This window comes from Sarcophilus harrisii, chromosome 2, assembly GCF_902635505.1.
Source record: "Sarcophilus harrisii chromosome 2, mSarHar1.11, whole genome shotgun sequence".
Lineage (NCBI taxonomy): Eukaryota > Metazoa > Chordata > Mammalia > Dasyuromorphia > Dasyuridae > Sarcophilus > Sarcophilus harrisii.
This window is the reverse complement of record NC_045427.1, coordinates 649,459,930-649,484,626: the sequence shown is the minus strand read 5'-3', so window position 1 is coordinate 649,484,626 and position 24,697 is coordinate 649,459,930. Positions and strand designations below refer to the sequence as shown.

Here is a 24,697-nt window from a genome sequence, read left to right as displayed (position 1 = left end):
ATCACTATTTAATGAGAAATATTTTTTAAAAAAATTATTATAAAGTATATGCATCATTTGAGATGCTCTCTCTATACTTTTTTTTCCATCTACTCAGTCATTTCCCTAGTTCAGACCTGCATCTAAACTCACCTTGACCCTGCCTTAAATCTCGCTCAATCCATCCTTCACTCAGCTGCCAGTGATTTTCCTCTGGTGAAGATCTGACCGTGTCAAATATCTTCCTCCCCTGACCTCATTCAGTAACTCCCAGGGTCATTATAAATTCTTCTATTTGTAATTTAAAGTTCATTATAACCTGGCTCGTTCATGCCTTTCCATCCACTCTGCTTTGCATGGGCACATTTAGCATGCCCTCCCTCTTCATCTCTGCCATGTGGCTTTTCTCCCCTCCTTTGAGACTCAGCTGAAATCCCATCTTCTCCAGAGATATTTCCTGGTCTTCTCCAAATACTAGTGATTTCCCTTTTGAGACTTGTATCTAGCTTATATTTATCTAATCCCTGATACATGGTTTTCCCCTTTAGAATGTGAGCTACACATTTTGAGGACAGCAAGCATTTTTAATGTTTGTAGCCACCTGTGTTTAGCAAAATGTATGGTCCATAATAAGTAGTTAATAAATTCTTTCTGGTTAGTTACAAATTCAAATTCATTTCTGGACCCTTGCCTCTTCCTGTCTTGGGGACTGTGCCATCATCCCCAAAGTATCCAAGTGTTGAGTTATATACGGTCAGCTGATAGCATCCAGGAAATTCATCAACAGCACCTCCACCTTTCCAGCCCCTCTGTTGTCACTTAAGTGCTTAATTAGCACGTATGGTTGGCCAGCTTTTTGCATGGTCTATTTAATCCCAGATTGCATAGGTTGAAACTTTTTCACAAACAATCCCAGGTATCCTCATTAGTTCAGACTGGAGAGTCACCATATTTTGTCCTAAGCTGATCCTACTTGCTCATTGTCCCAGTGGAAGAAAAAGGAGACTTTACTGGCTGCAGTCATCATTCAATCAGAATTTTCAGGGCTTACACGAGCTCCTGACTGGTCTGATAGAAAAACTCTATCCTTATATCACATAGCACTCCCACAAACTGCAGTCAAGAAAAAGATGCCAGACCCTTCTGATGAGCTCAGTGCTTGTTTGTACTCCTGTACTGTGCACCTGGTTAAGTATATGGCTTACAAATAAGATGGTCTCCATGGCAGAAATGATTGGTCTCAAGTTCACACATCCTGATCAGAGCCAAGCCACAATTTGGTGAGTGTCTGTGAGCATTCCTTGTTCTGTACCACATCTTAACCAACTAATAACCATGAAATGTGAGTGAACTGGGCCTTTCCACACAGACCACAGGGAAACTCTATTAACAGCTTCTTAAATTCATGAGACAGAGATTTAAATGTAATTTTTAAAAGTAGGAAAAAATCTTTCTAGAGAGTATACATGAAAGAGAAAAAATTCTCATATAAAACACTAAACTTCTACTTTGAGATTCTAATCATTAATTTTAATGTAAACGCATCACTTTTCCCATTGAGGATGAGGGAGGCAGGAAAGAAATAGAGATTGTGTAGAGAAAAAGGAATTGTACTTCCTCTTTATATTTATTTTCTTCTGAATAAGATACACTTTCATGTATAGGGGAAACAAAATTGAGCAGCATCATTCATTAGTTCATTCATTTAAGGAGTATTAATTATGTGCTAATTACCTACCAGATGTTTTGTTGGGGACAAAAAAGAAAAACAATCAAATGATCTTTTTATCCTCAAGGAGCTTATATTCCATTCTGTTTCTTCTGGTCTTTCCATTTTATTTCTTACTTCTGTCTTGATGTCACTGACCTCCATATCCTTTGAGAATCCTTTTGTCATTAGTTCTTTCACACATGAAATCTAATTATTCTGGGCCATATTTTCCATCAGTGAACATGAGTTTTAAAAAAAAATGTCATTGACTATGTGACTGAGTTAGATAAGTAATAATTACCTCTTGTCTGCTTCTTTGCAGCACTTGTAGTCTACTGACAATATCATTTTCCAAGCATTCATTCATAATTTTTTATGCTTTGCTTTGTAAGTAGTCTTGGCTCATATTATATTCTGTGTCTTCAACTGTGTTAACACAGTCTCTCAAGGTCAAGAGTCATTTATTTCTCTGGTACATTTTCTTCCGTCGCCACCAAGATATATGTCTCACTGCAGTATAATGCTGCTGTGGGCAATGCCTTTGTCTTCTAACCTTGGCATCCAAAGATAAGGGTCTGGTTATTTCACGTGGAAAAAAAATAAACCAATCAGAAGCTAAGTAACTAGCCATTTATGGTGGTCAAGATGTCAGTGGTAGTCAGATCCTGGCTGGATAAACCTGGTCATCATTTGACCTCTATCTGTCTCTATTTACCCATCTATAAATGGGGGGGCATTAATAGCGTCCACATCTCAGGACTGTTATGAGAATCAAATGGGTTGACATTTGGAAAGTACTTTGTAAACCAGAAAGTGCTACATAAATGCTAGCTATTTCTATTCCGGCTATTATTATTTTCAATGAAGTTGTCAACAAACATTTATTAAGGACCTACCATGTGTCAGGTACTATGCTAAGTGCTAAAGACTATTTTTAAAAATGTACTTTATTTTTTAATTTATGAAATAAAACAAGCATTTTTATTAATATTATAAACATAATTGCACAAAAAATATATAATAAAGTTGTCATGTACATTTTTTTCCTTTTTTCTTATCTGCCCCAACCCCACTCTAGAGACGGCTACCATTAAACACAAATGTGTATGTATGCACACGCACATACATATACATTATGTAAAATTATTATTTATAAAATATTAGATAAATAATATATATTTATGCTTCTATGTATCACTTTTTTCTCTGGATGCAGATTGCATCTTCATATGTTCTTTACTTTTAATTTGTGTATTTAAAATAGTGAGAATGACAATCACTCATGTTATTTTTCATTTTCTTTCAGTTTTTTTTTCTTTTATTCAAGTCTACTTGTACAAAATGCCTAATAGAAAAATATTTTACATGATTACACATGTAGAACCTATTTCTGATTGTTTTCTCAGAGAGAAGGAGTGGGGAGGGAGGGTTAGAGAGCATTTGGAACTCAAAACTTTAAATAAAAATGTTTACGAAATTGGGGGGCAAACCAATATTACTATTGCTGTATACAGCATTCTCTTGGTTCTGTTCACTTCTCTCTTTACCATTTTGTCTAAATTTTTTCCATAGCTTTCCAAAATCAAGTTGATCATTCCTAGAGCTCAGTAGTGTTCCACACAATCATATTCCACAACTTGTTCAGCCATTCCCAATTGATGAACTTCCCCCCTCCACAAAGAGAGGTGCTATAAAACATTCCATTCACATTCAGAATTATAATTACTATTTATGAATTTCCCTCCATCTTATTTTTACTCACTATTGTCTTTCTCAACTTCTCTTTTTATCCTAGCACTGTTACCTTATCTTCTTACCCTAGTCTTCTACTCTTAACCTCTTCCATCCTTCTAAGAGTCCCCACCACCATCTTCCCTCACCCTCCTAATCCCGATCCATATATCTCTTCAGAAGTCCTTTCCCCAGCCTGTCCCCAAGTTTTCTTACTTGTCTAAATATTCAGAAAACTTCTACACTTTTCAAGATGTACAAGTTGTTTCCTTTTCAATTCAGGTGAGGATAAGATTCTAACATTACCAGCTCTCCATCCCAACTTATTTCCTCTGTATTAGTTCTTCCTTTCACACCCTATTTTAATAATATAATCTCCCCCTTTTTCCTTTTCCTCCAATTTTAGTTTTGAGAATTACTTGCTCATACACAACTCGGCCCCAACCTTTCTTTCCATTGAGTTCTGGTTTTTTTTTTTGTTGTTGTTGTTGTTGTTACAAATATCGGAAAGTCTTTCAGTTTATCAAATGTCAATTGTTTTCATTCAGGACTATGCTCAACTTTGTTGGGTAAATTATTCTTGTACACAACCCTAGCTCTTTTAGTCTTTGAAATATAATGTTCCAAGACTTATGGTTTTTTAGACCATAGTCTTGTGAAATCCCAATTGTATTACTACAGTATTTTTTCCTGTTGCTTACAGTATTTTCTCCCTAATCTGGGAGCTATGAAAGTGGATAATCTGAACTTAAACATGATGATGACTTGAATGTACATTTTTAAAAGAGATTCAATTCAACCAAGATTTATTAAGAAACTTCTATGTGCCAATCATTGTGCTAGATACTAGGGATATAAAAATAAAAATAAAACAGTCCTTTCTCTTAAGAAGCTTAGATTCTAATAAGAGGATGGGGAATAAGTATGAAGATAAATACAAAATATGTAAAAAGCTGATTTTGTGAGAGGGAGAGGAGGAAGGGATAAGTGTCATATACCTGGAACAAATAATCGAATACAGAGTTTGTAAGAGAGAATAACATGGAATTGGACTAGAAAAAAAGATTGTATCCAAATTTCAAGAAGCCTTAAGAGTCAAATGAAGAAGTTTGCCTTTTACATCAGAGTCAGTTCCATGTTAGTGCAACTTTTTGAGCAACGTACTGTCATGAATCTACTCCAAACACCATCTTCTGCTCTCTTCCTAGATTGGATACCCTCTAAAGACAGAGCCATTGATGTATTCTTTCTCCTTGTAGTGTCTGTGCAGTGTTCTGTACACAGCAGACATCCAATAAGCATTTGTTGAATGAACAAATGCATGATTGAAAGACTTCATAAATTAACTGAAGAAGTTTTTAGTCTACTAATATAATTCAGAAACAAAGGAGTGATTGTCCACTTTAAATGGAAATCAAGAAATAATGAAGATACATTATGGAAATTTCAGAGACAAAATGCTGAATGAATAAGATTGTAAAGAGAAACAGCACAAGTTTACAAGAATACACACACACACACATTATGGCATTCCATCTAATGGATATTATATGCACATCATGAATCCCATGTCTCATAAGAACAGTTGACAGTAATGTTTTCTGTCCCCAACTATGGCTCCCTGCTAAGTTACAAAGAAGCTCTGGGCCAGATGGTGTGGTTCTAATTTTTCATCTTATATGCCTCCTGACCCAGCAATGCGCTCTCTCCTACCTCCTTTAGAGAAATTTCTTCTGCTCTTAGAAGTAATAATTCTTGTTCTGGGAATATGCTGAGTGCCAGTGGCTGGGGCAGAATTCTAATACCCGACTGGGATAATCTGTTTGTTTGTAGCCTTCCTGTGATTCTCAAATGACTTTCTCAGGCTCTGTAGATACAGGGCTCTCAAATTGGTTTCATAAAATGAAAGATTCTCTCTGGCACATCAAAAGACAACCAAAGTGCTGAAATCTGCATTTTAAAGCACAAAATGGGTCCCTAAAACTTAATCTAAGACCTGATATGTTACAAGGTATACTGGATTCCACAAGCACATGTATCTTTATGAGGATGACAGGCTAACCAGATGAGACTGGCTATTATTTCCAATGAAGTTGTCAACAAACATTTATTAAGTACCTACCATGTGTCAGGTACTATGCTAAGTGCTAAAGACTTTTTAAAAAATGTACTTTATGTTTTAATTCATGAAATAAAACAAGCATTTTTATTATTTAGTATAATAAGAAATAATTGTACATAAATTATATAAGCTAAAATGCCTCTTAATGAGTACTGAAGTTTTGTTTTGTTCTCTTTATGTTAATGGAAAGGGGAAATCTGATTCATAAAAAATAAGCAGGGGACTATGGATATAATGCCCTGGGGATGGGGAGGAGAAGGGGAATGGAGGATGATAAGCACAATATGAAGGAAAATGGGCAAGGTTGAATGATTTATTCATAATTATTATCCCTCTTGATTTAAGACAATTCTACAATCAGCATGGATGTCAAAATTGATGAACTTCTTCTACCTTGATCAGTCTCTCTGGTGATGATGTTTCTCAGTTTTTCTTTTATTCTTTTTATTTTCCAGACACACTATGAGAATGGGGAATATATCATCAGGCAAGGGGCCCGAGGGGATACCTTCTTCATCATCAGCAAAGGAACGGTAAGTTCTGACGACTTTTGATCTGGAACAGCGAAGGCCTCAGAACATGCTTTTTTAAGATAGGTTTTCTCTAAAAAGATTCTAGAATGCACAGTACTTGTCACTACTGTAACTTTTTCAAACCTTCCATCACTGAGAAAGGACAACGGAAAGCTAGGCTTCAGGGAGTTAATGCTGAAAGAAATTAATCTATTATTTTAAGACAATCAAAACAGTATTTATCCCTCTACTTAGCACTGTGCTTAATAAATACTAATTGAATTAGTTAGTGATTGACTAAAGAAGAGGAGACTCCATTCATTTCCAAGGAATAGGGGGAAGTTGGAGGGTAGACTTATATTAAATTATTTTTAAGAAGAAAGAAAATAATCACCAAGTATTTATCAATATTTATCAAAGCTTACTATGTGCCAAGCACTATACTAGGCACTGGGAATACAAAGATAAAAGTGAAACAGTCCCTATCCTCAAGAAATTTATACTATATTAATGGAAACACATATACAACTATATGGAAAATGAATACAAGATAATTATTTTTAAGTAAAGGCTCTAGCAGCTGGGAGATTAGAAAATATTTAGTATGAGGGGCACTACTTGACCTGGATTTTGAAGAAAATCAGATTTTAAAAGTCAAGGAGAGAAAAGAAGACTAGTATCAGATTATACAAGTTTTTAAGAACATGTAGCTTTTAAAGAACAAAAAACCCTCAGAACTATAACACAGAATTCTGGAACCAAGGGAAAATTCAGTTGAGTGGGGATCATAGAGATAAATCTGCCCTAGTCAGATGCACTCAGAATAAAATAAATTGGGTGAAGGAATGGAAAGCGTGGGATGGAGTGATGGAATGGACAAGAGTCTTCATTATGGCAGTACCAGAACAAGGCCAGTGGAGGCCTAGCAGGTGCTGGGGCAGTTGGCCAGAAATGCACCAGCAGATATTGTTGCCCTGACATGCTCCAGTTATGCTACCATAGTTAGGAATTTTAAATTCCCAGAGCTGTTCTGCTCTATGTCCCCTTTGCCCCTGTATCCAGAAGACCAGAGGGCATCGTTGTGCCCACATGCATAATTCTGTCATGTCCATAATGGGTGCCAGAGATTATGGTCAAGATGATAGAGACGGTATCCAGCTGGAAAAGAGCCCCAATTATGAATTAGATTAGGCAGGCTCTAGTGCTGGACCAAGACTTCATTACCTACGTGACCTTTCTCTGTATCTCAGTTTCCATTTGCTCTGCTTGCTTCAAGGAGCTATGCAGAAGTTGCTTAGTAACCTCAAAATGGGAGAGGAAAAGGAAAGGGCTGGGATATGGCACCAGGAACATTTATAAAAGGACAAAATTTGAGTCCCTGCATTGTCTCACCCTGAAAAGGGAAATAGTTACCAAGGTGTCTGAAGTGACATTCACTTTGTAGTTGCATTTCTTCTTTTGACCCACCTTTGAGAACGTGAAGAAGAAATAAAAACCATAGACTGCCTTCTTTAAAAGCAAAATAGCCCCAAATAGATTTAGAAGCAGCTTTTGAACCAGTTTGTTTAAAAAAAAAAAAGTTCTGGAATACAGGAACTTGAACTTTCAGGAGGACTCACTACAATCAACCATCAGGAAGCCGCCAAGAGCCAGGGCCATGTATAAAGCAACAAGAAGCCGCTAACTAGGTCTAGCACATCTACAATGTCAGGGCCTGGAGTGAGGAGGCAGCTCTGGATCAGGGAACAACACAGGACAGAAGCTAGAATAGAGAGAACAAGGTTAGGAAAGACACCAGCAAAAGAGTAGTGAGAAGGGGAGAGAAGCAAACAGAAAATCATGTGACACAAATCAGGGAACCCTCAACCACACCACTTAGGAAGGTGGTCCAACCCATGGATGAACCTATCACTAAGCAGAGTCAAGAACCAGAACAGGAAAAGCCAGTCCAGCATGGTATCCAAGACCAAGATCAGCTCCAAAATATCAATATCAAGCCAATAACAATTCAATAAGCATATGTTAGGTACCTGGCTATGTGTGAGGCACTGTGGTAGTCCCTAAGAAAAAGAAGGGGAAAAAGTTTATTTAGGGAACTTACATAATGGGGAGAGGGAGAAGAGAAATGCAGAAATCCAACATTCATGTACGTAAATAAATACTGGATAATTCATGGAGAAAAGGCATCAGAAAATTCTAAGGATCAGATCACAGAGAATGGACACGAGGCAAACTAACTACTGGATTACTTTCTTTTGCCAGGTGCCAGCATGATATAGTAGATAGGATGTTGGACTTGAACTCAGAGGGCTTGGATTCAAATCTCACCAAAGACATTTACTAGCTATGTGACTCTGAACAAGCCATTTATTTCCCTTGTGCTTTATTTATTTTCCTTATCTAGAAAGTGGAGCTGGAGGAGTAAGATGAGGAGAGTATCCTCTCAAACCCTTCTTGCTACAAATTCCTGATCTTATTGATCTTTTTAGGACAATGTCAGTAATACAAACAGAGGAGCATTTTCTGTGGTCACTCAGAAGGTTTAAGGGTCCTCAGCACAGAAACTGCATTAGAGATGGGAACGAGTCTGACAAATTGAATCTTAGATTTTCCAGAATTAAAGATATTAATCAGAATAAAACCCCTTATTTCATAGATTAATCAATTAGCATATGTTAATTCATTCTATTGGAATATGAATGTACCCAGCTGATGCTCTTGGTCCCAGAGGGTTTTTCCCTGCTATGAAAACTCTCTGGGGGGGTGGTGTTTTCTCTTCAGGCGATGCTTATGGACTGTGTCCTCCTGACAATCTGCTGTTACTGTGAGCTACGCTGTCGAGGGCACATTGTTAGCATGAATTTTCCCCACTCCCTGAAGTTTGTGACCAAAACTAGGGAAATGGAGCTTCATGTGAGTGCCAGTTTTTCAGTCTTAAAGGAGAAATTCAGTGATAATGACAAATGTACCATTCTAGTCTCTTGGTCATTCACTTCTGAGGACCATAGGAGTTTGGGGAGGAATTTTTGTTTGCTTCTATGATCAAAAAATTAACTGTTCTGTGTAGAGTTTGCTGATAATGATGTTATCCACATGAAATGGGGTAGTTTCCTAAAGGCCCATAAGACACGGGGCCTTCCAGATCACAGGATCTTAGATTCAGCTCTAAATCTTAGAAATCCCTGAGTCTCACTCCCTCATTTCACAGGTGCATAACTGAGACCCAGGACAGAGAAACGATCTGCTTAGGATCATACAGACAGGATGTTTTAAAAGTAGAATCAAAGATAGAGAGTAAGAAAAGACTTTGAAGGCCAGCTGGCTTCAAGGCTATATTGGCAAAGTATTTTGCAAACCGTAAAGCACTATATAAATTCCACCTCTTATTTATTTTTGATTGAGTTTATCTCTGTCATTTTATAGATGAGGAACCTGAGGGGTTAGGATATTTGCCTAGGATCATGTACCTAACACATTTCAGAGGTGAGAGCTGAAAATGTCCTTTGAAATCTTCCAGTTTATTTTATATATGGAAATTGAAGGCCACACAGCTAGTAACTGCCTCATGGGGGACTTGAATTCAGGTCTCTCTGAAGCTCGGCTCCAGGGCTTGGGTGATGTTGTCAGAGCCTTTGGGAACCCTAAGAATCCTGGAGGCAGAACCAGGGGGTAAATTACAAGTCATGGACCCTAGCCTTTGGGAATTCTCCTCAGAGGCCCATGAAAATCATGCTTCTTTATCAGCCGGGAATTCTCCCTAACCTTCATGGAATTCATGGGAAAAAAATGAAAGGGAGCCTTGATCTGTGCTTCTTCCTGTAGAAAAGGGGGAAAGACACGAAGGGAGACAGCTTCATTCCCAAAGGCAACGATGAGGAATGGGATGGGAAGGCAGGTAGGGATGCCAGCAAGCCCCAGGACTTAGCATTCTAATAAGGCCAGCATTTCTTAGAACAGAAAGGAGAACGAACTGCCTACATTAAAATAAATAAATAAATATAAAAATGGAGCCCCAGAGATGAGAATTTCTCTGAGGCACTAAATCTGTTTTCCTTCCAGAAGATTCAGTGGGAGATGCACCAGGGGACCCTGGCCCTCCACATGGACCTCCCTTCCTTTGTTTAGTTCCATTTATTCAAGCAGAAAATAGCCTTGCCTCTCAACAGTTAGAGAAAGAGATGACAGAATGTTAGGAATAAGTTTTCAGCCACCACTTCCACCTCCCAGAGCACCAAACTGGTAGAAATCGGAGTCACTAAGATTCTGACACAGAATTGTTTAGCACTGACCTCTGGTCTTTTAATCCTGTTGTAAGAGTCAATGTTTTCTGGTGGGAAAAGATGTTACACTGAAGTTGGAAGATCAGGGTTCAAGTTATAGCTTTGGCCATTTTTTATTCTGGATCTCAGTTCCTTCATGCATTAATGATTTTTTTGAAGCTTTCCAACCCCAAATCTATGATCCTTTGAAAGATAATTGTGTTTGTGTGTTTTTGTGTGTGTTTGCTGGAGGAGTTCAGATCCAGGAAGTCTTCATGGAGGAGAGGCACTTGAGGATGTACTTTGAAGGTTGAATGAAAGTTTGTGACAAACCAAAGTGTTAATCATTGTTACCCACCAGCATTGTGACAAAGGCTTTATTCTTCTAACATTTTCATTCTCTTCTTTCCCCCCATTAGGTAAATGTCACTCGAGAAGATTCTCCAAGTGAAGACCCAATCTTTCTTCGCACTTTAGGGAAAGGAGATTGGTTTGGAGAAAAGGCCCTCCAGGGGTAAGAGAATACCGTTATGTGGTTAAACTGGAAGTCATAATGAACTCCTTTCTTCCACCGTAAGCTGTCAAAGGGCCAGAATCACACACAGCTGCATCTCTCACTTACAGATTTTTACTGAACACTTTACTGATGACTCACATGAGTTTTCCAAGGGCACAGAAAAGATAAAACATTGACCCCTAATCAATTAAAATGAGGAACGGGAAAGAGAAGGACTCAGCATTTATATAGAAACTGCGAGGATCTGGCAGTGTGTGAAACAATTTATGATGTCTAAGGTTCCTTCTATCTATAGCTCTGATCCAATGAAATTCTTTCTTTATGGAGAGAATCTCTCCTTTTACATTGCATGCAATGGGATATCTCTAAAAATTCACTGAAGTTAGGAATGGAATTGAATGGAAAGGAGAAACATGTATTATGTGGTTACTATGTGACCAACTCTAAAAATGGAGAGAGGAAAGCAAAATTCCCAGAGCTCAAGATACTCACATTCAAATTAGGTGTGTATATATTAGGTGTGTAGTGTGCATAGGCAGGCTTGGCTACAGGAAACTTTGGAAAAACAATGGAGGTTCCTGACTATTGATCACTGGGAAAGAGGTAGTTGGGGCAAGGGGCAGGCTTGGAATGCAGTTCTTAGTTATCTCAGGGCTGGTGGGGTAAGGATTAGGAGATGTCACTATCTAATCAAGAAGGGACATCCAGAGGCCAGGGAGAATTGGGTTACAAGACTTATTTTAGCTATGATTTCAGCTTACTTTGTTTCCTAGAGGATCTATCTACTCTCTGCAATAGTAGTAGCATGTGAACTTACATCCTAATCCACAATTCTGCTCCAGCTGTATTCTTGTAGTATTTTTTTAGTAGAATCTCTGGGGTTCTCTAAGTATACCATCATATCATCAGCAAAGAGTGATAATTTCATTTCCTCATTGCATATTCTTATTCCTTTAATCTCTTTTTCAATTCTTATTGCCAAAGCTAGCATTTCTAATACAATATTAAATAGTAACAGTGATAGTGGGCAACCTTGTTTCACTCCTGATCTTATTGGGAATGGTTGCAGTTTGTCCCCATTACATACAATGCTTACTGCTGGTTTTAAATAGATGCTACTGATTATTTTAAGGAAAAGTCCATTTATTCCTATACTCTCAAGTGTTTTTTAATAGGAATGGATGTTGGATTTTATCAAATGCTTTTTCTGCATCTATTGAGATGATCATATGGTTTTTGTTACTTTGGTTATTAATATGGCCAATTATACTGATAGTTTTCCTAATATTGAACCAGCCCTGCATTCCTGGTATAAATCCTACTTGATCATGGTGTATTATCCTGGGGATGATTTTCTGTAGTCTTTTTGCTAATATCTTATTTAAGATTTTAGCATCAATATTCATTAGGGAGATTGGTCTATAATTTTCTTTCTCTGTTTTCAACCTACCTGGTTTAGGTATCAGTACCATGTCTGTGTCATAAAAGGAATTTGGTAGGACTCCTTCATTCCCTATTTTTTCAAATAGTTTATAAAGCATTGGGGCTAATTGTTCTTTGAATGTTTGGTAGAATTCACATGTAAATCCATCTGGTCCTGGGGATTTTTTTTAGGGAGTTGATTAATATCCAGCTGTATTCTTAATTCCCTGGACCTTTGAGAGGTTAAAGACCTTGCCCATGGTCACATGGATAGTGGGTGTCAGGCCCTGGTTTTTCTGGCTTTAAGGCTGGTTCAATGGACCATATTTTGGCACACCAACATCCCCCCGAGACCTCAAAGAGCATTCTTTATGAGAAATATGGCACACTGGGTGGAATATTATGTTTGGAATCAGAAGAGCTACATTTGAAATTTGTTTTAAATTACTATCAATGTGATTCAGAACGGATCACATGGAGTTTCTGATTGGAAAGTAGATATAGCTTGAATGACTTTCGCAGGAAGACATAAAAATAGGCTGAGAGGTCATTGGTGGTGTTCTCTGCATGCAATGTGTTGGTGAGTTCAACACTTTGTTCTTTGTAATGAGAATGATAAGTACACATGCTATTTAAAAAGTTACTTAGCAAAATTTGCTTGAAATAGCTTAATTAGCTATTATTAAGAGGCTGAGTGGATAAGGCCAAATTATCTTATATCCCTAGTCTTGCCACAAAGCATAAATTGCAGCCCTACTGTAAAGACAGAGAGAAGGGATTTTTGGCCCAATAGAGCTCTTGGAATCATGGCAACATTGGGTGTCAGAACTCAGGCTAAATCCTTTCATTTAACAGAACAAGGGCCTGAGGTCCAGGTTATCTAAGTAGTTCATCCATTGTAGAGTCAGTCCCAGAGCTCCCTTGAACAGGAAACAGACAGCTGGTGGATTTGGGTTTCTAATTCCAGGTGTAAGACGTTTTATCTGGAAGAATTAGCAACAGGGGGTTACTGATCCTCAAAATGATTCAGAATAGAAACAAGTTTCTATTTCTGCTAAATTTTACAAACTGCACCACAAAACATTGGCCATATATGTTCCACCAACAAGCACATCTTGGCAATTTGTCCTTTTCCCTCTCCAGAATCTGAGGGCAGAAGCTCTTTTCTTCTTTCCCAGGTCACAGATACAGAAGTGTAATAGCATAGATTTACCATTTCTTTCTCTCCCTGCAGTCGCATCCCTTTGAACTAACCCACTTGTAAATGTGCCGGAACCTCAGCAGCCTTGTGTGTGAACCTGTTGACATTTTATTTTGTGCTCTGCTTTTCATGTGGAAAAACTGGAAGAATTGTTAGAGAAAAGACCTCCCCAAAGTAAGGCACCAATGCAAAGTGTCTTGGGCAAGGGACTGTGTCCAAGTATATCTCCCTTGGCCCAAGGCACAGCTATCTGTACTTCAGGAGTTGGATCACCAAAAGGGAAATAAAACCAGGGAGGGCTAAAATCAGGAAAGAAGTGTCTGTATGAGGAAAGCCTAAAAACTGTCCCATTCCAGCAGAATCATTAGCTCAACAATCACATTTCCCCTATGAAAGTTTTTGATAACTATGCCCTGTCCATTGCTGTCATTTTAGTGTCATTGACACACAGAACTTGACCTGGAAAGGACCACAAATATGTCTCACCCAGCATCCCTCAGCCAATTAAGGAACAAAGACCCAGGGTGCTGAAGGGATTTTACCAAGATCACACAGATAGGATTCTTGAGGGGCAGAATTGGAATCTAGATCTTTTGAATACAATCAGTGAATTCTCCACAATATCATGTTGCTTCATTTCTAATGAATTGCTCTGATCAAATCACTCCATAACTCCAAAGCACTCAGTAGTTCCCTGCTACCAGACAATTTATGAATTAACAAGAGCTAGAGAACAGTGTGATGTAAAATGGATAATTTTGATTACATTAAATTTAAAAAGGTTTGTACAAATAAAACAAACATAGCCAAGATCAGAAGGAAAGCAGAAAAATGGGAAAATAAATTTATAGACAGTTTTTCAGATAACAGAGGCCTATCTCAAATATATAAACAATTTTGTCATGTTTATAAAGATACACTTTATTCCCTAATTGATAAATGGTCAAAGATATTAACAGGCAGTTTTCTGAAGAAGAAATCAAAGCAATTTACAGCCATATGAAGAAATGCTCTAAATCATTATTGATTAGAGAAATACAAATTAAAAACAACCTTGAGATGTTATTTTACACCCATCAGATTGGCTAAAATGATTGAAAGAGAAAACAACAAATCTTGAATGGGATGTGGAAAAGTTCAGACATTAATTCACTGTTGGTAGAACTGTGAACAGATCTAATCATTTTGGAGAGCAATCTGGGATTATACCCAAAGAGTTATTAAACTGCTTTTGCTCTTTGTTCCAGCAATACCCCCCCAGGTCTGCTTCCAAAAATGATTAGGGAAGAAGGAAAAGAATTAACATGTCCAAAAATATCTATCGGAGCTCTCTTTGTGGTGGCAAAGAATTAGAAATTATAGGGATGTCCATCTACTGGGGAAATGGCTGAGCAAGTCATGGTATCTTGTTGCAGTACTGTTGTGCCATAAAAAAATAATGGATTTGATGATTGTATAAAAACATAAGAAGACATTCATGAAATAACGAAGAGCAAAATAAAGAGAACCAGGAGAATATTATACACATTAACAGCAATAATGTTTTAAGAACAATTTTGAGTGAATAACTCATTTGGACTATATTATCACTACCCAAATTAACTACAAAGGATCTATGAGAGAAGATATTATCTACATTCAGAGAAAGAACTGAAAAATGATTTATACAATGATTTTACATGAATACAAATATTTGTGTAAATGGTAGTTACCTCTAGAGTGGGGAGAGGGAAGGAAAAAAGGAAAAAATAATGTGTTTTATCTTCTATATTTAAAAGGAATAGCCAGTTTTATGTAGTAGATTTACAGTTTCATGTGCAATCATCTTTTTTTCTCCTCTGCCATGTTATGAAAAAGCTTGTTTTATATCTTAATGTCAAAATAAAAAAATCATCTTGCTAAGCATGAGAGATCTCTACAATATATTCCTGAGATCAATAAACCATTAATAAGCGTGTTCTGTTAGAATCAACCACCCTGTGGATATAAATGAGGCAGAGCATAATTAGGTCAGGCAAAGGATAATTCAGAGAAATAACTATAAAAAACTAGAGTTTGGAGAGCATTTTAAGAGAAATTTACCAAACATTCAAACCAGAGGAATCACACCCTTTAACCCTCCTTGAATTACACGGACAGAGACAGAGTCAAAGACAGAGACAGAGGAACAGAGAAAGACAGAGATACACAAATCCACAGAGGCAGGGAGAGAACATCTATGCCTTTAGTCCAGTGCCCTCAGTTATTGCCCTGGCTTTGTTTCTTTGCCATTCACATCCAACCCTAACTCTTTCACATAGGACCATGTTTCCTGAAATGATGAAGCAATGAATGAATAAATGAATGTACAAGATTTAAATGATTACTATGTGCAAAGCACTAGAAGTGCTGAGGTTACAAATAGAAAAAGGAAGATAGTCCATACTCTCAAGGAGCTCCCATTCTAATGGGGGAGACAGCACAGATGGAAAGTTGCAGTTGTAAGTCAGATGGAGAGATCTTGTGATTCTTAGGGTACAAAGGCTGAATGTCATTTCCACTGATTAAAATCAGGCCATGTACTGATGCTGAACCATTGACAAGCAGGGGTTTTTAGGCTGAAAATTTTCTTTTCTAGCTCTCTAGTAGATGGGACTAGAGTACCTGCATGAACCATCGGCAGAAAGTAACTTCACAGAAGCTGATTCTCAGGGCAAAAAATAACTAAGGGCACTGGACTAGAAACATAGCTGTTCTCTCTTTGTCTCTATGTCTTTGCCTCTGTCCCCATCTCTGCCTCTGTCTTTCTGTTGTTCTGTCTCTGCCTCTCTCTGTGTGTCTCTCTATTTGCCTCTGTCTCTATCTCTATTTCTTTCTCTGTCTCTCTCTTTTAATTTCCCTTACTCTCTCTGCCTCTCATTTTTTACTCTCCCTCTCTTTCTCTTTCTCTGTCTCATTGTCTCTTTGTTTTTCTGTCTCTGTCATATTCTCCCACCCATCTCTCTGTTTGTCATTTTTTACTCTCCCTCTCTTTCTCTTTCTCTGTCTCATTGTCTCTTTGTTTTTCTTTCTCTGTCATACTCTCCCACCCATCTCTCTGTCTCTTTTTTACCCTCCCTCTCTTTCTCTTTCTCTCTGTCTCTGTCTATCTTTCTTGCATGTGAACACATGTGTGCAATCATTGTTACTATATTGCTGCTATAGGGAACACATTTCCTGCTGGTTCTTCTGACTTCATTTTACATCAGTTCATATAAATCTTCAGGTTCTCCTGAACCCACTCACTCAATATTTCTTTTGCACAATAGTATTCCAATACAGTCATTCCAATTTGTTTAGCAAATTCCCAAACTGATGCCCATCCCCTCACTTCCCAATTCTTTTCCACAACACAAAGAAGTATGGCTATTCTCAAGACTCTTGGGATCAGGCTCCATTATAATCTGAAGGGAAGTGGTGGTCATGGTGGTGATGGTGATTTGACCAGCCTGACGATGCTGCCTCCTTGTGTTTTAAAGTTTCAAGGTTGATTTGCCTACCCTGTGTGTGCTCTACTCTTGGTACATTGACTTCTTCATGCCTCAGTTTCCCCCTCCATAGAAATGAGAGTGTTGAATTACTGTATCTCTGAGGTTCCTTTCAGTTCTCTGATCATGTTAACTGAGAGCCTCAGTCCTGAACCACTGCTCACCTCGACTATGTCTTCGTGCTTCCTTATAATCTTTTCCTCAAGCATCCTTGCAATAATACAAGAAAAGTTTTGACTTTTCCTCATTCAGATTGTATTTCATTTCTGTTTTCTATCAGGAGAGCCTGAAATTTCATATTACCTACAGCTTTATGGGTCTGAACATTTGTGTAGTTATTTGATTTTTACAATGAATGATCTCTCTTTATTCAAGATCTAATATTTCAAATTATGGTTTTCCACAAATAATATATATGTATATGTATATCAGGAAATGTTTTTGAAAGCCTTTTCAAGATATTCAGGAGTACTTTTATAGCCTCCAAAATGGGAAATCAGGTTCACAGCTGCCACTGAGGGAGGGATCACTTATGTTAATTTTCTTCACAGTGAATGCAGCTTTGCCTGGTATATTTAATCTAAGAGAGATCAGAACTGGTGTCGCTTACACACCTGGTTCGTATTTTTAGGAAGGTGATGATTATAGCCATATTATTTTTATGTTTATTGCTAAAGTTATTTCCTTATGTACTACAAAATAGGGTCACATTTTCCTCTCAGGGAAGAACATAATAAAAAGAAAACATAAGAAGTGCAAATACAGAATTTCAGAGATGAATGGCAGTTTTGAACCCATTGAGTCGAAACCACCCCAGACAATACATCCCTGATCAATACAAGAGTGGGGAAGCTGGGGACCCCTGGCTTTGGAGGCAGAGAACATAGATTCAATCCTGCCTCTGATGTTGGCCTTCTGTAAATCTTTGGAAAGTCACAATCTCTTATGGCCTCAGTTTACTCATCTATAAAATGAAGGACCTGGAGTTGTCTTCGACGTTCTTGATTAAATATATCCACCACCTCACAAGACAGCCTTTCTCCTCTGAGATAGCTTCTCTGGTGGAAGAGATGGCATCCACAGTGGGAAGGGCACTGGCTTTAGGATGAGAGGATCAGGGTTTGAAACCATCTCTCTAATCCATTTCCTTCTCAGTAAAATCAGGGGGTAGATAAGAAGAGCTTCAAGATCCCTTCTCACTTTCAATCCATTAACCTAGAATGCTAATTGTTGGGAAGATTTTCCTCATAGATAGATAAAACCTGTCTTTCTGTAGCTTCCACCCATTGTCCATAATGATGACCTTTGGGGAACAATGAGAACGATTGTAATCCATGTTCAGAGCAGAATCCTTTAAATATTTGAAAACAACCATCCTGTTCTCCCTTTAAAGTTTCTCTTCTTTTTCCCCCTGGCCCACTGGGAATGGGTCCCCTAAAGGGAAAACATTAGGGGAGCATAGCTCTAGAAGCAGAAAGAACTTAAAAGACCATCTATTTTTAAAAAGGAAACTGAGATCCACATTATCTGGACAGAATTCTTGGTTCTTTGCTGTCTGTTGCTGTGTAGGGCAGGTTCAGAATCAGCAACATAATGGTTAGTGAGATTTAGAATTTGTGTGATTCCATGGACCATCAGGATTGGCAGCTCCATCAACTTCACAGAATACAAAGGTAACTGTTGGTGGCCGCCGCTGCCTTAAAAACATTTTAGTTCATAGGGATTGAGAAATAGTTTTTTTTCCCCTATTAGAGATGAGACTTGGGCAACAAGAACTTGAATGATCATTTAAAAAGCTTCACATTTCCTCCAGTGGTTAGGGCAAGCATCTGAGTGTTGGAGTATTTTTCTTTAAACTAGTTCCCCAGCCCCTGCAGTCACAAACATCAGGTCACTTTCCACGGTAAAATTGAGGAAAAGTACAAAAGCCATGAGCTGTTGCATTCTCATTATAAAGCTTGTCACTCAATCCTTGTAAAATCTTTCAGGTTCTCTGGGAAAAGGGGAAAAATTAAGGGATATTTAGGATTTTTCTTGAAAATAGTTGTCGTTAAAGCTAATCTTCTAGTTAATGACTTACCAATAAGAGCTGACCCTTCTTCATGGCTTATAAAGTGCTTTAATATAGCATTTTAATTGTTCTTCACAGCAATCTGTTAAGTATTCAGTAAGGCTATTTACTATCCAGTTTTACAGGTAAAGAAACCAAGGCAGTTAGTAGAAAACTAATTTGCTACCTCTCATGAAGTAGATAATAAAATCATTAGTGTGCCCATTTTATCGATTAGGAAATTGGTACCCAGAGAAGTTTTGTGATCTATTTTACGTTGCACAACTACTAAGTGCAAGAACTAGAACTCCAATTCACTCTCTTGGTTCCAAGACCAGCAATGTGGGGTTTGTTTGGTTGGTTGTTTTTGCTTGTTTTAATTTTTACATCTCTTTTTTAACATTTTGGATGAAAAGTATCATGGAAAGATACTATTTTCTCAAAGGTACAGAGACAATCCTATGGCACCCATCCATTCATCCATTCAGTCAACAAGCAAACATTTGCTTCTATAAGAGGAAACAGCTGCTTGTGTGATGAACATTAATAAAGGTGTTGCTATCATCTGGTTTCAGGAAATAAAACAATTTTAACAATTGGAGGACAACTGATGGGGATAATTATGACCATACTGAGGGGATCTAAAGCAATTGTCCATCAAGGTGACATGTGTTTTGAGTATGACAGTCTTTCAATGATGTAATTCAGGTGATTAATGTTTGGATGAATGATTCTGCCTAAAGAGCCCTTGGAAGCTTTATAGGAAGTTAGTTCTTGGCAAAAAAAATAAAATTGTAGAAGCCTGGGTGGTCTTTTCATGACCACTGATGATCATAGATATGGACTTTAAAAGACAAAGACAGATTTGGGAAGGGAACAGCTAGTTAGAGTGGTACCTAAGAACAGGATTTGGATTTCTGGACTGGAATAATTATGGGCTTTTTGTATAAGGATGGAGAGCACCTAAAGGCTCATCTGATCCTTCTCAGAGAGAACAACAATGAGATGAAACAAATCAGCTCCAATAGAGCAGTAATGAATTGAACCAGCTACATCCAGCAAAAGAATCCAAGGAAATGAGTGTGAACCACTATATAGAATTCCCAATCCCTCTATTTTTGTCTGCCTGCATTTTTGATTTCCTTCACAGACTCATTGTACACTATTTCAGAGTCCAATTCTTTTTGTGCAGCAAAATAACTGTATGAACATGTATGCTTATGTTGTATTTAACATATACTTTAATATAAAAAAAAGAGAAGGAAGGGCAAGGTAAAAAGTGCTGTGACTCTATCTACCCAGCTAGATACTAAAGTAAGTAGCAGATATGATACCTAGAAATAGGAGACAAAAGAAATCAAAAAAAGGATTTGTCTATAAATGGTAGGCCCTTCTTATATCCTGTATGACCTTCTAATAATGAATTTGCAGCAGTCATATTGCATGCGCTCCCTGTTACCTTGCATTGGAAATATTCAGGAATGGGTCCTCTTCCACCTGTGACAGTCATCAAAGTAAACTGCTCCATGAATGCAGGAAGGCAGCAGGTAGCTGGAAAACCTTCCCAAGAGCACCAGCTCCTCTTCTGCTTTGAAGCTAACCATAGAAGACTTTGAAAAGTAGAATTAATTCAAGCTTTTGGTTCAAAGTTTCTAAACCCACCCTCATATTTCAAAGATGAAGGTGTAAGTGAGGAGGAGGAGTGCCTTTATATCTCTATCATCTAGCTGTATCACCCAGGGCCAGAGATTTTCTACCAAGCCATGTGCAAACAATCAATTAATCAATAAAAAAGCTTGTTATAAGTCGTACTACACTTAACACTAAGGATAGAAAGACAATTAACAATCTCTATCCTAAGGAACTCGTGCTTTAATGGGGAATAAAAAGGACGGTAAACAGAAATTCATAAGGAAAGCCACTTACTAAATAGACTCCTAGAGGTACATTCAGAGGGTACACAAACAGGGGAAAGTGGAGGTTTTCTGGTACATCCTTCTATGCAAACTTATCCATAAATAAATAAAGAAACAGGAGGACCAATAGCGGTGTACCTACCTGTGTCTATGGCTGTACTTCTCTGCAGCCCAGTAGCCACCCAGACCAAAGGAATCTTGATGTCCTTCCCATCAGCACTGTGTATGCTGCATTGGGATGGGTCCATAGGAACATGGACCCAGAAGCCTGGACCAGCTCTTTTTTTTATAAAAAACTACAGGAAACCTGAAATAGCTAGATAGCACAGTGGGTAGACAAGTGGACCTAAAAGCCCCAAAACTCATCTTCCTGAGTTCAAATCTGGCCTCATACACTGACTAACTGTATGATCCTGAGCAAGTCACCTAACCCTGTTTTGCCTCAATTTCCTTATCTCCAAAATGAGCTGGAAAGGAAATAGCTAGCCACCCCAGTATATCTACCAAGAAAATTCCAAATGATGTCATGAAAAATAAGATCCAACTGAAAAACTGAGCCACATCCCAGAAAGACTCTGGAGAACAGAGTGGCTGATGATGTCTCCGAGTCATAGAAATAGCTTTTGCTTTCTTTTCCCAATTAGTTCTAGGTAGAAATCAATCCCTGTAGACTGTATAAAGATTTAGAGAAATACAAATTAACATTATCTATGATATATTTTTATTTAATTTGTTAAACGTTTATTATTTGTTAAATAAAAGGGAAGGATTAAGTTACATTTTGATGTGGTTCAGGCTACATTCAGGAGTTTTGCAGTTGATGAGTCCGACTCCTCTGCTGGAGAGAAGGAGCATTCAGTTGGGAGTCAGAGTGCCTCATTCAAATCCCCGTTCTTGTTCTTAGCACTGGCAAGTCTCTTCAGCCAAATGGGCCTGGTTTTGCTCATGTGTCATAGGTGATTCCCTAGTTATGGCTCTTGAGTTTTGATTCCACAGGTGCCTCCTAGCTGACCATAGTAATGACACATACAATTCAATAGTATAAACTCAGTCTTGCAAGTACTAAGTATTGGTTCCATGAGTCTGTAAATGCTAGCTGTTCAATGTTTCAACCAAGAGAAAATAAGTATATTGAGGGACACTGGATAATTGTTCCCTTGATTTTTTTCTTGAAAATTGTGTATGAAAAATATAAGAAATGAGGTGAAAAAAGAGAGAGAATCCAATAATCAGGACAATGCAAACTTGTAAATAAACTCATTTGGCAGAAAGTGAGGATATTCAGTGGACAAGTAAAGAAAAAGAGGATATTTTAGATTCTTTATCATGAAATCAGGTTCTTCCCAGCTAGGTTATCTAATACAAGTCATGATCTTTGTGAGCCTCCCTTTTCTCATCTGTCAAATGGGTTTTCTTATTCTCTGTATCTTGTGTGGTTGTTCCAAAAAATGCTAGAGCAGCTTCTCAAGTGTGATAAACCTACTAGGGAAAGGTGATCGGGTTTGAGAAGAAGTACCTCAACCATTTTTTGGTAAGGAGAAGCATCCTTTAAGTCACACATTTTAGAAACCACAACTCTAAATATTGTTTTTATAAATTATTGTTCTGTTATTATCTTGGTTTCTGACACAGCCTCATTTCTCTGATGCCAAGTCCGAGCTATACCTTTGGAGACCAGAAGCCAAGGAAGGCACAGCTTCCCTCCTTGTCCTCAGAGAGGAGGGCTGCCGAAAGTCATTCCTCACTGCTCACTGACAATCAGTAATCAATCTGCTTCAAGGAAAATAAAACCCATCTCTTTGTGAGTGAAATGAAGACACGGGGCAAAAAACTGTATCTGTAGACAAAAGCGAGTCATAGAAAGAATATGAGTCACTCTCTTAGACCATGAAGTCCTCAACAAAACCCATCATGTCTTATTCATCTTTAAATCTACACAATGACAATTGTGTTGCATAATGGAAATAAGATCAGCTTTGAAGACACAAAAGTGGAGGTGAACATCCTGCCTCTCTCTGATAACAGGAGTTGAACTACTGTTGATGAGTCATTTAAACTCTCTAGGTCATAATGTAATGCCGGAGAAACTGAGGCAAGATGGAGATAAGAGAGTTTTTAATATTTTATCGAAAGGAAGAGATTGTCTGATGTCCAAAGCATCCTGCAGAGAATGTGAGTTCTCAATGACATATTTGTACACAGTAGCTAAACAAAGGTGGGGGGGGGGGGTGGAGTCCAAACTCTAGTGAGTGGGAATCTCCAGGCAAGAACCATCAATTCGGTTCTGCCAGGTTGGGAGGTAGGACCATAAATTCTAACAGATTGGAAGTTAAAGAGGTGTCCAGCTTAGAACCAGAAACTCTGGACTCTCCCTTATCTTGAGTTTACACATTGACAATTTATAACTTTAGAGTAAATGGCCCTGAGTTATATCAATCTTAATGAACCATGGCGGGGGGTTGCAACTAAGGGGATTGAGACAGAACAATTAGGGAAACTGAGGCACAACAATTTAGGGAAATTGAGACAGGACCAATTAGGGAAACTGAGGCAGAATTATTTAGGGAAATTGAGGCAGGACAATAAAAGGAAACTGTGGCACAACAATAGGGGAATAAGACTATAAATTAGAAAGACTTTTATTTGCCTCAGAGGATGGATTCCCCCAGTGTGGTGCTCTTTACCATGATGAAATCACAGATAGGTTGGAAAAGGATAATCCCTTTAGTACAATTAGTACAATGAGTAGCATGATGTCTGGGACAAAGTAGATGCTTCATAAAAATCTATTAATTGATCCATTGATTAGTATTGGCAGGTTCTTAAGTAACTGAATGAGACAATGAATTTAAATTTCTTTACAAAATGTATATACTATTACATGTGATGATGCGAGCTGACATTTTTATAAGCCTTATAAGATTTGCAAAGTTCTTTACATAGGATGCCTCATTTGATCCTCAAAAGCCAAATCATGCAATTGTTTTGAGAAAAAAATGCTTTGAGATCAGTAAGTATTTCATACTTTAGTTTATCATGTGGACATTCCCTGAAATGATGCAGATTGTTGTCCATCTATATCTATCCATTCCATGGGACTTTGTTCTTCTGCAGTTCTGCTTCAGAACATCCTCTACCACTGGGAAGGGCTTTTTCTAGATCTCCTGATACCTATGGATACCAAGGAAACCCACAATCTCTTCATTGCTTCTCTTTTTTTCTAATAAATGATCTATGTTATTCTTTTACTGGCCATATATTTTTAATGGTATACTTTAGCCCACTTTTCTTGATCAGTTCCCAATTTATAAAGTATCATAGACCATTTATACCTATCATGTGCTTTTTTTTCACTACTTTTTGACTCATCCTCAACCTCAACTCCTTATTGACAGGGATTATCCTTGACTTTCCATCATACATCCTCATTGGAAGAATATTGATAATAAAAACATAGATCTTTAAAAAAAAAGAAAGAGTAAAAACATAGATCAAAGAGAAGTCTGGGGATTGTTAAAGATTAATTTTCTCCATTTGCCCCTCCTCTTTATTTCTAAGTCTAGCTCATTGTCTTTGTACATTGTCTGACCAAGATCTATAGAACAAAGGACCAACTTTATGGGTTGCCTATGTAACTGCTTATCATAGGCAGAATAATAAACTTCTTCATCAATCTCATATTCCCATGTGGGTGGTGATAATAAATATTATTTAGGAGATTCTTTGGATGGACCAATTAATATGATGTCATTTGCAAATGGGTGTCTGAAA

The 24,697-nt window shown here is 37.8% G+C and overlaps 1 protein-coding gene across 2 annotated transcripts in view; it reads left to right on the top strand.

The window, feature by feature from the left end:
• Nucleotides 1–24,697, top strand: part of PRKG1 (protein kinase cGMP-dependent 1) — a 1,288,902-nt gene that overhangs the window by 1,041,597 nt on the left and 222,608 nt on the right. For both annotated transcript variants that reach the window (XM_031949481.1, XM_031949480.1), the window contains exons 6-7: nt 5,999–6,076; nt 10,734–10,828. In XM_031949481.1, coding sequence (XP_031805341.1) covers nt 5,999–6,076; nt 10,734–10,828 — 173 coding nt within the window. The remainder of the gene's footprint in view (nt 1–5,998; nt 6,077–10,733; nt 10,829–24,697) is intronic.